This window comes from Vulpes lagopus, chromosome 5 (assembly GCF_018345385.1).
Source record: "Vulpes lagopus strain Blue_001 chromosome 5, ASM1834538v1, whole genome shotgun sequence".
NCBI lineage: Eukaryota > Metazoa > Chordata > Mammalia > Carnivora > Canidae > Vulpes > Vulpes lagopus.
In genome coordinates this window covers 52,520,667-52,534,205 of record NC_054828.1, presented here as the reverse complement: position 1 = coordinate 52,534,205, position 13,539 = coordinate 52,520,667, and the positions used below count along the sequence as shown (strand labels likewise).

Here is a 13,539-nt window from a genome sequence, read left to right as displayed (position 1 = left end):
TGTGGTTTACCACAACAATTTCAAAATTAAGAAAAAGCTGACAAAGCACTCAATGCTTTTCAAACCCATGACCCATATGAATCAGTAATCGTTAAGTGATCTGCTTGATAACAGTTAAATCATTAATGAACAGAAATCTGTAAATGGACTTAGACAAGTAAATTCTAACCACATTATAGTAATTCTAAGATATCCTACACTGAAATTGCTTGCATTCATCTTACACAGACATGATGACCCCCTTAGCTATAATAAATCGGTTTTGGTTAAGCATTTTATTTTATTAGTATTTTCTTTTTTATGGTTAAGCATTTTAAATGACTTATCACAAATGACATATTTACACATTTCATTTTATTCTAAAAACTAAAAAGCTAAGCTTTATTTTTGTTTTTAGAATAAATACTTTGAAACAAAGGTCCAACTGTGATCCTTTCTTTGAATAATGTGCATACTCACCAACTGCAACATACAAGCTGCTGCCAAAATGGCAATAACTCGACTGGGCTTTATTAAGACATCATCGCGATATAGTGACCCAAATGCAACCTGTAGTGCTGAAAACAAAAGTAGACATAGGGAATGAAATAAGAACAGTATCTATAAATTACTAAAATAACAACAATGATCATCTTCATACTCTAAGACATACATATAAATTTAGGATGTACATAAAAGGATAAGAGAAGTATCAATAATTAAAATGTTAGTAAGGGTTATTGATTAATGGTGCTAATTTAATAACTGTTACAAATTTCCATTTATTCTACCTAACAGAGCTGGATTCTTCTGTATCTAATCTTGACAGAGATTAAGATATTAATCAGAATTAAGACACCCTTGGAGGGACACCTGGGTGGCTCAGTAGATAAGCATCTGCCTTTGGCTCAGGTCATGATCCCAGGGTCCTGGGATTGAGTCCCACATCAGGCTCCCCACTGGGAGCCTGCTTCTCCCTCTGCTTGTGTCTCTGCCTCTCTCTCTAGGTCTCTCATGAATAAATAAAATCTTAAAAAAAAAAAAAAAAAAAAAAAAGACACCCTTGGAAAAGTTTTATAAAGATACCCTGAGTAGACCAATCATTAAGTACACAGACCCCATGATACTCTTAACCCTAGTGCTTTCAGTGCTTCATTACTGGGGAGTGGGGAATAGCTCCAGGTCCTCTCCATGCCACACTCTCCCCCAGCCACCACAGCTATTTAGGCCTATCCTTCCTTCTCTCTATTGCCACTTTTGCATGTGTTTATACATATCCTTAACTTTTTTCTTTGCCTCTGTTTTAAGTACTGGGTACTTAACATTTGGATAAAGAGGGGAGCAGAGAATGAGCACTGGAACAGTAATTAGAAAAACTATAGGCCGACTGAGGTTCACTAAACTGCTAAAACCTAAAATAAGTCCCTAAATCCTGTAAGCCTCAGCTTCCTCATCTAAGAACTCGGAGCTCTAAAACACCGATTACGTGAAAGTCTTCATACATGGGGAATACTTCACCCTACAGCTTCCATATCCCAGGCAGATATATTTACAAGCTTAAGTAAGCAAACTGATAAGGCCTACATGACTAAGTAGGTTAGGGACAGATAGAATAGAATTGATAAAAACTATGGAGCAAATCAACACAAAACTGTCACCCTGGCATATTAAATGGAGCTTTTTTCCTAGCCTACAAGGTTAGAAAAAAATATTTATTTTCTACCAAAAGAAAAAAAAAGATTATGTTATAATTTTTGCATAATAGTAATTATGGTGGTGGTTACCTTCTATATCAATATTCTGGTCAGGAATCTCCAGTTCAATAATATTCATGCTGGATTCTTTCCAAGAACCACTGAACATACTAGAAAAGTAGCCAGACTTAAAAAAACAAAACAAAAAAAAACCACAATTATCCAGTACTTTGTTTCTTCCAAATTACTTTCCCATTCCTAATTCCAAACAACTGCTCAATCAAAAAGAATACATATTATTTCAAGAGAAAAAGAATTGCTAAATATGTCTACAGGAAAAATGAAATTAAGGACACTTAAGGTATGTCAGAATACTTTGTTGACCATTAATTTAATGAAAACTAAACCAAATTCTCATATTACTATCTTTTTTTAATTTTTTTTTTAATTTTTATTTATTTATGATAGTCACACAGAGAGAGAGAGACAGGCAGAGACATAGGCAGAGGGAGAAGCAGGCTCCATTCACCGGGAGCCCGACGTGGGATTCGATCCCGGGTCTCCAGGATCGCGCCCCGGGCCAAAGGCAGGCGCTAAACTGCTGCGCCACCCAGGGATCCCTCATATTACTATCTGAACTGAATCCCTATGTTACTATTTGAAACTTACATTAGTTTTTTACTTAGTGGGCAGCCCCAGTGGTGCAGTGGTTTAGTGACACCTGCGGCCCAGGGTGTGATCCTGGAGACCGGGGATCGAGTCCCACATCCGGCTCCTTGCATGGAGCCTGCTTCTCCCTCTACCTGTGTCTCTGCCTCTCTCTCTCTCTCTCTCTCTGTGTGTGTGTGTGTGTTTCTCATGAATAAATAAATAAATCTTAAAAAAAAAAAAGTTTTTTACTTAGTTAAATCAATTTCTGCATCTTGTATATGCTTTCCTTCTCAATGACATCCTAAATTCAAGCTTTGTAACACATATTTAAGACTCTCATAAACATCTGACAACACACAAGGTGAATACATAATCACGTACTCAGAAGGAGTGAACCTTCATACTGTTGAATCCTTACTGTGTTAGTGGCTGTAAAGGGTCCAAACCAGTCCCGAGTCAGCATTAAAGGGACGTTCCCCAGAAATTAAGATAAATCCAAAGTTTAGTTTTACCCTAATCAGAAAATTCCAGAATGGACTTAAATTCTTGGAAAGGTACCAGAACAGATGAAGTCTTTAGTTACAATCTAGATGGCACCTCTCATAATTAGAATTACTTTGGAATAGATCAGATATTGACTAATTTTACTGAATACTTGTATGTATAAGGCACTGTGAATACAGCAGTAAACAAAATATTGTTTCTGTCCTTAGAGGTCTTACTATATTTTAGCATTTGGCTTGCACTATTATCAATACAGTTTCTCTCGAGAGGCAAAGCCTTCAGAGAGGTATTCTCATCCTTAAATTCACAAAACTGCTTTCACAGATTAAAAAAAAGAGGACATGGACCCTAGCCTCAAGTTGAGACCACTGTTCTGATATATTCCCCAGGCTATATACTTCAAGCCAAAGTAAATTTATTCAAAAAAATTAAATAAAAACCATGATTAAAACGTTATCGTTTTAAAATATTCGTACTGAAAATCTTGTACTATACTGTCTTACCAGTAATTACTGTCAAACAGTGAAGAAGGGAGAAAATATAAACTCCAGAGGATAAAAAACTGAACTGTCCACTGTTCTATTCCCAGTGCCTAGAACAATGATTTGAAGAAAGAACAGATTTGATGAAAGAATAAATGAGTAAAATATTTGAGCCATTAAAGTGACTCTTTCATTTTGAAAGTTTTGAATCTTTAAATTAAATGAGGTAGCAGATAGTAATATTTTCAGCACACAAACCAAATATGTATATCAGCTGAATGAATTAGTTTGTATTTGTTGCGTCTGGTCTTTAATTTAGCTGCATTTTCCAGAAGAAAAGAATAAGTGTCAAAACTTCCCATTCATATTCAACCATAACTACAAATAACATTTCGGCTAAATGCATCCAATTTAAATAATTATATACAAATAAACAAATTCAGCAATTTCCCCTTTTTTCTCTTTTGTCAACAAAAGGCATCAATACAAGAACCTCACTGAAGTAATGACAAAAATTTGCTGGGCTGGTATGACAATAAATATTCAAAATCTGTTTTCTAGACCAAACTAAGTGTATGCTGTATTTCTAATAAAACAAGACTTTGGAATGAGATGTTAGGACTTAAACAACTGTCCATGCAAAGTAGTGAAATGCAATTAGAAAGAACATGACTTGAAAGAGTTTGAGCTATTTTTAAATAACTACCTAGATTACTGAAATAGAAAAATACTTACTTGACATAAATATATTTTGTGTAAGTTCCACTCTTCTCCTAGAGCACAAATCTTAATGTCACTATTTTCACCATTCAAAAATAATGTTTGGTAAATATATTTGGATGTACTCTTTAATTTTTTCCTGTTAAAAGAAATGCAAATATTATGTGTATTACTGAATGTTTTATTCATATTGCATAAAACAAAATATTCTTGTTGTTCAATTTCTATTAAACAGAGCCAACTTGTCCATTGTGTAAAAGGACAGAGGAATATTATATGCAAATTTGCATCAGTACATAAGAAACTAATTAATAGTAGTTATCTCTAGGGTATTCTATTCCCAAAAGGGTTAATAGTGGCTAGATGGGACATCATATACAGGTGACCTTTCACTGTGCACCTTTTTGTAATTTGTGATTGTTGAACTAAGTGAATTACCTGTAAGTCAGCACAGTGATTTTTCTGACTTCCTTGTTTAGAGAATAGTACTATGAAGGATCTCAATATAACTGCAATGATACTTCTATGCAACTACAAAATGGAGAACAAGAGTAAAAATTTTACCTACCCAAGTAATTTTTGAGTAATTTACATTTAATCTTATTTTGGTACCAAACTATCCTTAAACTAGTCAAACAACTTTTTTTCCCCGTTAGACAAATGGTTTGCAGCCTTACATCAAAGGTTTTCAAAACTAAGCTCAATGAAGAGTGTCTTCGGGGCCACCAGAAGAAAGAGCTAAGAAGTAAACCCTCGACACCCTCACCTAACTTCAACTAGAGCAGCATCACATCTTGGGGATTTCCTTTTTTTTTTTTTTTAAAGATTTTATTTATTTATTCATGAGAGACACGGGGGGAGAGGGCAGAGACACAGTCAGAGGGAGAAGCAGGTTCCATGCAGGGAGCCCGACGCGGAACTCGATCCCAGGACTCCAGGATCATGCCCTGTCCCAAAGGCAGGCGCTAAACCGCTGAGCCACCTAGGGATCCCCGATATCTTGGGGATTTCTGCGTAAGATCTCATTTAAAAGATGAATTGTATATATTTTTAAGTTTGATAATCATTGTTCAAGATGGTCCAATGAGTAAGAAAAGCCGTAGGCAAAGGCCAATGCATACTTTTTCATATTCCTGGCCAATCCTGACAAGTTTTCTTGGTAGTTAAAATGTTTAATCTTTCAAAGAAAAATGAAGCTATCATTTCAGATGATGTCTTGAACCAATGTGTTTGACATGTCTTCCCAACAGATAGTAAAAAGAGCACATGCTTTGGTGGTGGAGAGACTTGGGTTTGAATCCCAGCTCCACCACAGCTCAGTTACCCTAGATGTAAAGAGGATATGAATAATAACCACTTTATTGGGTTACTGTGAGAAATAAATGGGACAATATAGTTTCTAGTTCCTGATGGCACCATCCCCAAATTACATTAAAAGATTAAAAGCACAGAAAGGAATAAGCCTACAACAGCAGAGAGTAAGGATGGGTTTATCACCTGGTGAGAGAATTCAATGGATCTGGAAGTTAGAAAATGAAATGGAACACAAAAGAGCAGCAAAAGCCCCAACCTGGAATACATCGTGAAGGTCTAGGATGGAGGATGAAACCCATCTGCCCTTCAGAAGCCTGTGTGGGTTGAGGGGAGGAGGTCTCAGGGGAAGAAAAGGCAAAAGAGAGGCTAAAAATGGGGAAATACGTTCCCCTAATGGCCTCTTCCACCATGTATGAATACAGAACACAGATAGCCAGAATATAAATAACTCAGACAAAGGTTCCAAGGCTCTTCTAGGAAGGAGAGGACAAATCTATCAGGAAAAGCTAAGACTTTAGTGTAGGTGTTGGCACCCCGGACAAAGCAATCCTCATTCTGGCATTTGAGGAATCTGTAGTTTGTGAGCTCTTAACCCATTCACCCTGAATCATGGTCCCCAAACCATGTGTCTAAGCACCTGGAGCACCACAGCAAACTCAGGGATGCGTGTGGAGTATTTTATATTGGAAGGAAACAACACAGCAGTATCTTTCAGGTACTATACTATCTACTACTATTAAGCAGTAGTTTGAGCCTAACTGTGAGGTACTTCTTTAGGACTAGAGGTACCATGAAAAATATTACTGAGACACTAAGAGTTCTGTGAACAAAAAAAGTTTGGGAACCTCTACTCTAAAACAAAGCATGTTCCACTCATATCCAATTCAGTAGTCAGTCTTCCTAAAGCAAAGGCTTGGTAGCAATAGATCTATTTACTCTATTAAAACATACACATACCAGTTATTCATTCTTAAATATAAGCAGACAACCAAGGATGACCCAATATGGAGAGAATTGGGAGATTAAAGACTATTGAAAAGAGAAAAACTGGCACCAGAAGAAATATATTAGTTTAGGAAAAAGGGAACTTAAAACACTCTAAAACTGGTGTATCTAGAAATCTGAGAGAATATTACATTTATAAAACAACAGGATACTATGATGAAACAAGGAGAAAAAAGAGCTCTTAGAGACTAAAAAGCAGATTACTGAAATTACAAAGCCAAACGAGAGTCAGACTGATAAAGTTAAGGAAACTTCCCAGAACTTAAAGCAAAAAACACCTAGAAAGGAAAAAAAGAAAAAAGGAACAGGTACAATCCAAGAAATCCAAAATCTGATTAAGAGGAGTCCAAGAAAGAGAAAAAGATAATAGGAAAAAGGAAATCCTGGAAGAAAATGTCTCCAAACTAGTCTCCAGATTGTAAGGTCAACCAAGCACTGAGGCCATTAAAAAACCCGCACTTACGGGCAGCCCAGTGGCTCAGTGGTTTAGCGCCATCTTCAGCCCAGGACGTGATCCTGGAGACCCGGGATCGAGTCCCGCGTTGGGCTCCATGCATGGAGCCTGCTTCTCCCTCTGCCTGGGTCTCCGCCTCTCTCTCTCCCTCTGTCTCTCACATGAATAAATAAATAAAATCTTAAAAAAAAAAAAAAAACCTACACTTAAGCACATTCTAGTTAAATTCCAAAATACCAAAGAAAAAAATTCCAAAACTTCCAGAGGGAAAAAAGGTCACCTAAAAAGAAAAGATAATTATTATTATTTTTTTAAATAGATTTTATTTATCTATTCATGAGAGACACACAGAGAGAGGGCGTCCCAAGAAAAGAGAATTAGACCAGCATCCTATTTCTCATCAACACTGTAGGCTAGAAGACAATGAAGTTGTATCATCAAGGATATGAAATTATTTTAGATTAGGTTTCCATACCCTGCCAAAGGATGAACAAAGTCAAAGGCTAAATTTACATTTAGACAAGCACAAATTACCTCCTTTTGCATCCTTTCTGAGGAAAATACATGAGGATGCAGATCCCTAAAATGGGTGAGAAAGAAAAAGACACAGGCTACAGAAAAATTAGATACAATCCTAGAGATGTGGTAAAATTAAGTCCCTGGATAAGCGCAGACCTGGAGAATGATGGATACAGAATGGAATAAGAGGATGAGGGACGCCTGGGTGGCTCAGCGCTAGAGCGTCTGCCTTCATCTTGGGATCAAGTACTGCAGCAGGCTTCCTGCGTGGAGCCTGCTTCTCTCTCTCCTTCTCTCTCTCTCTCTCTCTGTCTGTGTGTGTGTGTGTGTGTGTGTCTCATGAACAAGTAAATAAAATCTTAAAAAAAAAAAAAAAAGGAATAGGAGGATGAAGGGTGGGGGCAAGACTTGGGTTTAGAGGAGAACACCATGAAAATACATTTGGAAGATAGAAAAGCCTGAATATATAATGAAGAAATATTATTCTTTTGCCAATGTTGAGGAGGGGAGAGTCAAACTCTAGGAAAATAAAAAAGCAATACAAAAAAAGGGAACTATGCAATAAGATAAAAATGAAAACAGGGTTTGACTTCTGAGCACTTGGTGGAATATAGAAAAAAGATTGCACTTAAATGTGAGGTTAGAAAACTTCAACAGAAAAACGAGTTGTGACATCGCACACAGGAAGTATAATATATAATCCTAGCACACTACTTGTTGCCAGTGAACGGTATGTACATAGTTATAACAAACACTGTCTACTAGGTCTCAAAATTTAATGACAATCTAGACACAGCAAAACCCAAGATCTGGTTGCAGAACAGTTGAGTTTTAATAGTTACGTTGACATAGAAGTAAAAAGATGCAGCTGTCAAGGCGTTAAATGAGTGGAAGGTGGGCCTGGAAGCCAAAGCTCTTCATGGAGTAGATGGCTGAGGTGGGAGAGCACATCTGACAACCTCAGGGACCGTGACTGGTGCCAACACACAAATTTCTATTAAATTTCATAATATTTTTTTACACCCTTCATCCATGCTAGGCTAAACAGCCAGGCCTCTTCTACTGATATAAAACATACTAAATTCTCGATGTATTTTGTAATACGGCTTTATACACTTTCTAGTCCACTCATGTAGTTCAGGGGTTGGCAAAGTTTTTCTGTGAAGATCTGGACAATAAATATTTTTGGCTTTGTGGGCCCGATAGGCTCCAAGTGAGTGTGTTGGCACCCCAGTGCGCAGCTGCCTGCCCGCCCGTCTTATCCTACCACATCTCAGCAAACTTCTCTACTGTCTAGTGTGGGCTACAGCCACACCACCTCCAATATCTGAATTTCAGTTTGGGAAAGATGGCTATATTCCACATTTGTTCCTTCCTTGGGTATTCGGTCTCAGTCCAAGTCGTGATTGCACCCTTATATCCTCTATTCCTGTATATTTGTAGAGATCTCTTTCCTTAGTAGTTTACCTTCAGTCCTTAATTCCCCATTACTTGTTAACAATGGTTGTGTTAAATTTTCCCTGTTCAAATTACTGCATAATTTCTTTTAATCGGACCCTGACACATAGATTTCAATGACATTAAACATAAGTGGTCTAAATAATAGTTAAAAGGCATAGATTATCCCAATGGATTAAAAAAAAAGGGGGGGGGCTAGACCCAACTATATGCTCTCTACAAGCTACCTATTATAAAGATACAGGTAAAAAAGGAAACAATGGAAAAGATATATGTTTTAATACTTACTGAAAGTAATCATGGAAATAATACCAGGGATAAAGAGTGCGTAATGATAAAGGTGGCCAAGTTTTCAAGGAGACATAATATTTACTGAGTGCTTCAACATCGGGCCCGGTTGCGCTGTGGCTCAGCAGTTTAGCACCACCTTCAGCCCAGGGTGTGACCCCAGGGTCCCTGGCTCGAGTCCCGCAGGGAGCCTGCTTCTCCCTCTGCCTGTGTCTCTGCCTCTCTCTCTTTCTCCGTATCTCTCATGAATAAATAAATAAAATCTTAAAAAAAAAAAAGCCACGCTCATTAGGTACTGTTCATTATACACAATCTAATACCTGTCAAACCGTAAAATGCAAGTACTAGCATCTCCATCTTCCTTATGAGGAAATAAGGCTAGTGAGCACAGAATGCAGACCAGACCTCAGAGTCTGAGCTCAGCCCACCAGGTAACCCTCCAGAGAAGGAAACTCGACATCGGGGCGGGGGGCGGTGCGAGGTGGGGGGCGGGGGTGCCCATTTTTGTAAATAAACACAGGCCTCCCTGCAGGAGCCCGCACGAAAGGCCTCTAGACATCCAGCCATTGACAGAGGGTATCCGTGAGCCTCTCATCTAACGATGCATACGTCATACTCGTGTTAAGTACAGCAGAGGTCTTGAGTTTTTTAAAGTTTCATTAAAAAAAAAAAAAAAAAAAAAAGGGATCCCTGGGTGGCACAGCGGTTTAGCGCCTGCCTTTGGCCCAGGGCGCGATCCTGGAGACCCGGGATCGAATCCCACGTCGGGCTCCCGGTGCATGGAGCCTGCTTCTCCCTCTGCCTGTGTCTCTGCCTCTCTCTTTCTCTCTATCTCTCTCTCACTCTCTCTCTGTCACTATCATAAATAAATAAAAAATTTAAAAAAAAAAAAAAGTACATTTGTGACCCCCGCTGACGATCTTACCAAAAAAAAAAAAAAAAAAAACTCAGCCGGGTTGCTTTGCGTGAAAACACTGTACGGGTAAACTACATTCTAATTTTCTTTTTTTACATTCTAATCTTCTAGTTCACCAATTAACATCCTGTTCTTCAACTCTGAGAAGAAGAAAAAAAAAAGGGGGGGGGGTTGGGCAGAGCCGGCTGCGGCGCGGGCTGGCGTTCCGGGTCCCCGTCGGTGAACGTCCCCCTCGCGGCCGGGAGGGCGCCCCGCGGCTCCCGCCACTGCCCTCCACACCCGCGGGCGGCGGCACGGGTGCCCCTTAAGGTGACCGGACGCAGGAGGACGCGCTCTCCTGCCGCCCGCCCGGACAGGAGGCGCAAGCTCGGCCCGGCGCCCCCGGGTCACGGCCCAGTTCAGGGGTCACGGCCCGCAGGTCACGGGTCACGGTCAGGGGTCACGGCCCCCGCCCGCCGCCCGCCGCCCCCACGCACCTACCTGCGCGGCGTGTTGAGGAGCCGCTGCTGCTCGTCGCCTTCGTCCTCGTCGTCGTCCGTGTCGGAGTCCGGGTGGCAGTAGCACAAGGCCCCGCCGCTCCGCTTGCGCTTGCGGCCGCCGGGACAGTAGCAGAAGCCGTGCCCGGCCCCGCCGCCGCCGCCCCCGCCCGCGTCCGGCCTGCGAGCCGCGCCCCCGGCCCCGGAAGCCGGCTCCGGCGGGGCCCGGGCTCGCCCGCGGCGGCGCAGCACCCGGCTGCTCAGGGAGCCCATGGGCCGCGGCTCCCGGGCCCTCGGCGCCCCTCAGCGAGCGCGGCGGAGACCGCCTCCCGCCATGGCCCGGCCGCCCGCCGGGTGCCTACGCCGCCGCCTCCTCACGCGCGGCCCCAACCGTCGCCGCGGACGCCGCCGCCTCCATCCTCCGCCCCGCCCGCCGCGTCCAGCCGCGTCCAGCCGCGTCGAGCCGCGTCGAGCCGCGTCCAGCCGCGCGGCGCGCCGGGCCCGCAGCACCCCGCCCCCTCGCTGTCGCAACAAAGCGCCGACCGGAAGGCGCGTGCGCGCGGCGAGCCCCCGGAAGGGGCGGGGCCAGGGCGTGGGCGCGGTGGGCGGAGCCTGCGCCGGAGCGGCCGCGGGCGGGGGCGGGGCCTCGGCGGGGAGGGGCGGGGCCTCGGCGGGGAGGGGCGGGGCCTCCGCGGGGGCGGCCCGGGTCGCCGGCTGCCGTGACCTGCGGGCCGACCTCGGCGTGCGCATCCCTGCCCGCAGCCCGGTTCCAGCGCGGCCGGGACTTCCAGCGCGGGGTCCGCCCTGCCCCGGGTCCTCCCCCCTGCAGGAGCCGGCGCCTTGCCGGATCCCGCGGGCGGGTGTTTGCCGAGCCTTCCCGGGGAGGACGACTGCGCAGAGCGGTGGGCCTCGGCCTGCTTCTGCCCTAGGCGCTGAGGGCGGGCGTTCCCGGCCCTCCGTGGCTGCGGTCCTCGCGGGGAGCGTGGGGCGTGGGGCGTGGGGCTCGGGCCGGGGGCGGGGGCGGGGACGGCCAGCCTGCGCCCCCTGACTCCCAAGTACGGGCCGTGGCTCAGTGACCCCATAAGCCCCCGTGGCCCCGCCGCAAGTATGAGGATTCAAAACTAAAATCGTCGTGATTTAGTCTTTTAAATAGAACGACACAGAACGAAGCTCGCCCTCCCCGTCGGGCTTTCCCGTGCCTGTCCCTGTAGCCAAGAGCAAGGTGTGTTCTTTAACACATTTAGGCACGTAATTACCCCGCACCTGTCATTCTGCACCTTGCTCCTTTCTCAGACTTACGCTCCAGTTGACGTTTCTCCAGGTAATTTTCACTGTTGATTGGGTCACTACCCCACGATTTATCTTTTGAGGGAGCGAGGTCGTTCCTACTTTAATACTCTTACAGGGTAGCAATGAACACTGCGTGCAAAGGGCCACGGGGCAAGGGGCGCCCGGATGGCTCAGTCGGTGGAGCGCCCGCCTTCTGCCCAGCTCAGGATCTGAGTCCTGCGAGCAAGCCTCACATTGGGCCCCCAACTCAGCCAGGAGTTGGCTTCCCCCTCTCCCTCTGTGATCTCTCACTTTCGCTCTCCCCTCAAATAAAATCTTAAAAGATTCATCAAATAGATTCCTAGAAGCGGATTTCCTGGGAACTTGCCGTCTTTATTAGCTGTTTCCAGATTGGTCTCTGAAATGATTGCACCAGTTTATGTAGTTGAGGGCCCCAGCGGACTGGTGTCTGACTTATCCCTGAGAAATCTGAATGGGGAGAGGCCGGTTGAAGCAGCTTCTTGGGAAGGGGTGGGATGGAAAGGAGCAGAGAATGATGGCAGCAAGGGGATCAGTCATCATGCCCAGAATTTGTCAGCACAAAGGATGTGCAAGTGTCTCCCATGGAAAAAGTATGGGCTGCCAGAAGACAGCCAGCATGGGATTGTCTTAGATTATGTCCCAGAGGCCTGTGTGGAAGGATAAACTGATTTTAGCAGGAGTAAAGGTATCATTGAAAAAAATATCAGTATCAATGATACCTTCAGTATCCTTGAATCCCCAGGGGCTGGAAAAGGAGAATGCATTTGCTTTTCCAAAGGAACAGAAGATGAGTAGTTCCCTGGTGATGGGGTTGATAAAGGAACCTAGGAGAATGCCCTCAAGAATCAGCTTCAGGGACACCTGGGTGGCTCAGTAGTTGAGCATCTGCCTTTGGCTCAGGACGTGACCCTGGGGTCCTGGGATAGAGTCCCGCATCGGGCTCCCCACAGGGAGCCTGCTTCTCCCTCTGCCTGTGTCTCTGCCTCTCTCTGCGTCTCTCAGGAATAAATAAAATCTTTAAAAAATCAGCTTTAAATATCTGGCAATGTTAAACAGTGCTGACCCTCGACCACCACAGCCATAACAGGTTAAGAACTTCCCTGCTTCCCATTAGTCTTCTCCCTCCTGCTACACCCAGGCTAAGTTTGGGCTGGGGTGGAGGGTTGGGTGTGTGGACGGAAAGTGAGGTGGAGAAAGGAGAGAAGCCCACTCTATTCCTTATTCCTGCTGCCAATAGGCCAGAGCTGAGCAAGGGAAGAAGCCTCAACTGTAAATCCAGTTTGCAATTTTGATCAGACATAATGACTAAAGTGACCTTAAGGGACTACACAGTAGGACTTTTTAAAACCTAAGAGTTACCAGAAAGGTTCCAGCTCTATCCTCTATCTGAATTTTCATCTAATGCTGGGAGAAGAGCTGGGCCCATGAACACAGGTAAATGAACAGTGGGAGAGAAAAACAAAGTGCCTCATAATTATATTCCAGAGTCATGCTTGTCCTTGACATAAACATCCTTCCAAGATATAATCCTGGCCATTATACCATCACCAAAAAAAAAAGCCTTATCCTGCCTCCAGTGAACAAATTAAATTTAAAATTTTGTCTAAATTATATATATAATTTAAAGATAAAACTACCAAGAACTTATAATGCTTCCAGAGTCAAATAAAGTTGGAGATGCCATACTTTTCTAGGTAGGCATCAAAGCAGCAGTACTGTTTCCTATAATTAATGTGAATGACTAAGTAATCATACAAATAACCTTTAC

General features: G+C 43.6%; 1 protein-coding gene across 2 annotated transcripts in view; it reads right to left on the bottom strand.

The window, feature by feature from the left end:
- Nucleotides 1–10,910, bottom strand: part of GMCL1 (germ cell-less 1, spermatogenesis associated) — a 51,832-nt gene extending 40,922 nt beyond the window's left edge. Inside the window, exons 1-4 of one of the 2 annotated variants that reach the window (XM_041755690.1) lie at nt 10,465–10,910; nt 4,046–4,169; nt 1,764–1,860; nt 460–557 (exon numbers count right to left, since the gene is read on the bottom strand). In XM_041755690.1, coding sequence (XP_041611624.1) covers nt 460–557; nt 1,764–1,860; nt 4,046–4,169; nt 10,465–10,733 — 588 coding nt within the window. In that variant the 5' untranslated portion in view covers nt 10,734–10,910. The remainder of the gene's footprint in view (nt 1–459; nt 558–1,763; nt 1,861–4,045; nt 4,170–10,464) is intronic. The other variant, XM_041755689.1, reaches the window with a different exon arrangement.
- Between the last annotated feature and the right edge of the window lie 2,629 nt (nt 10,911–13,539).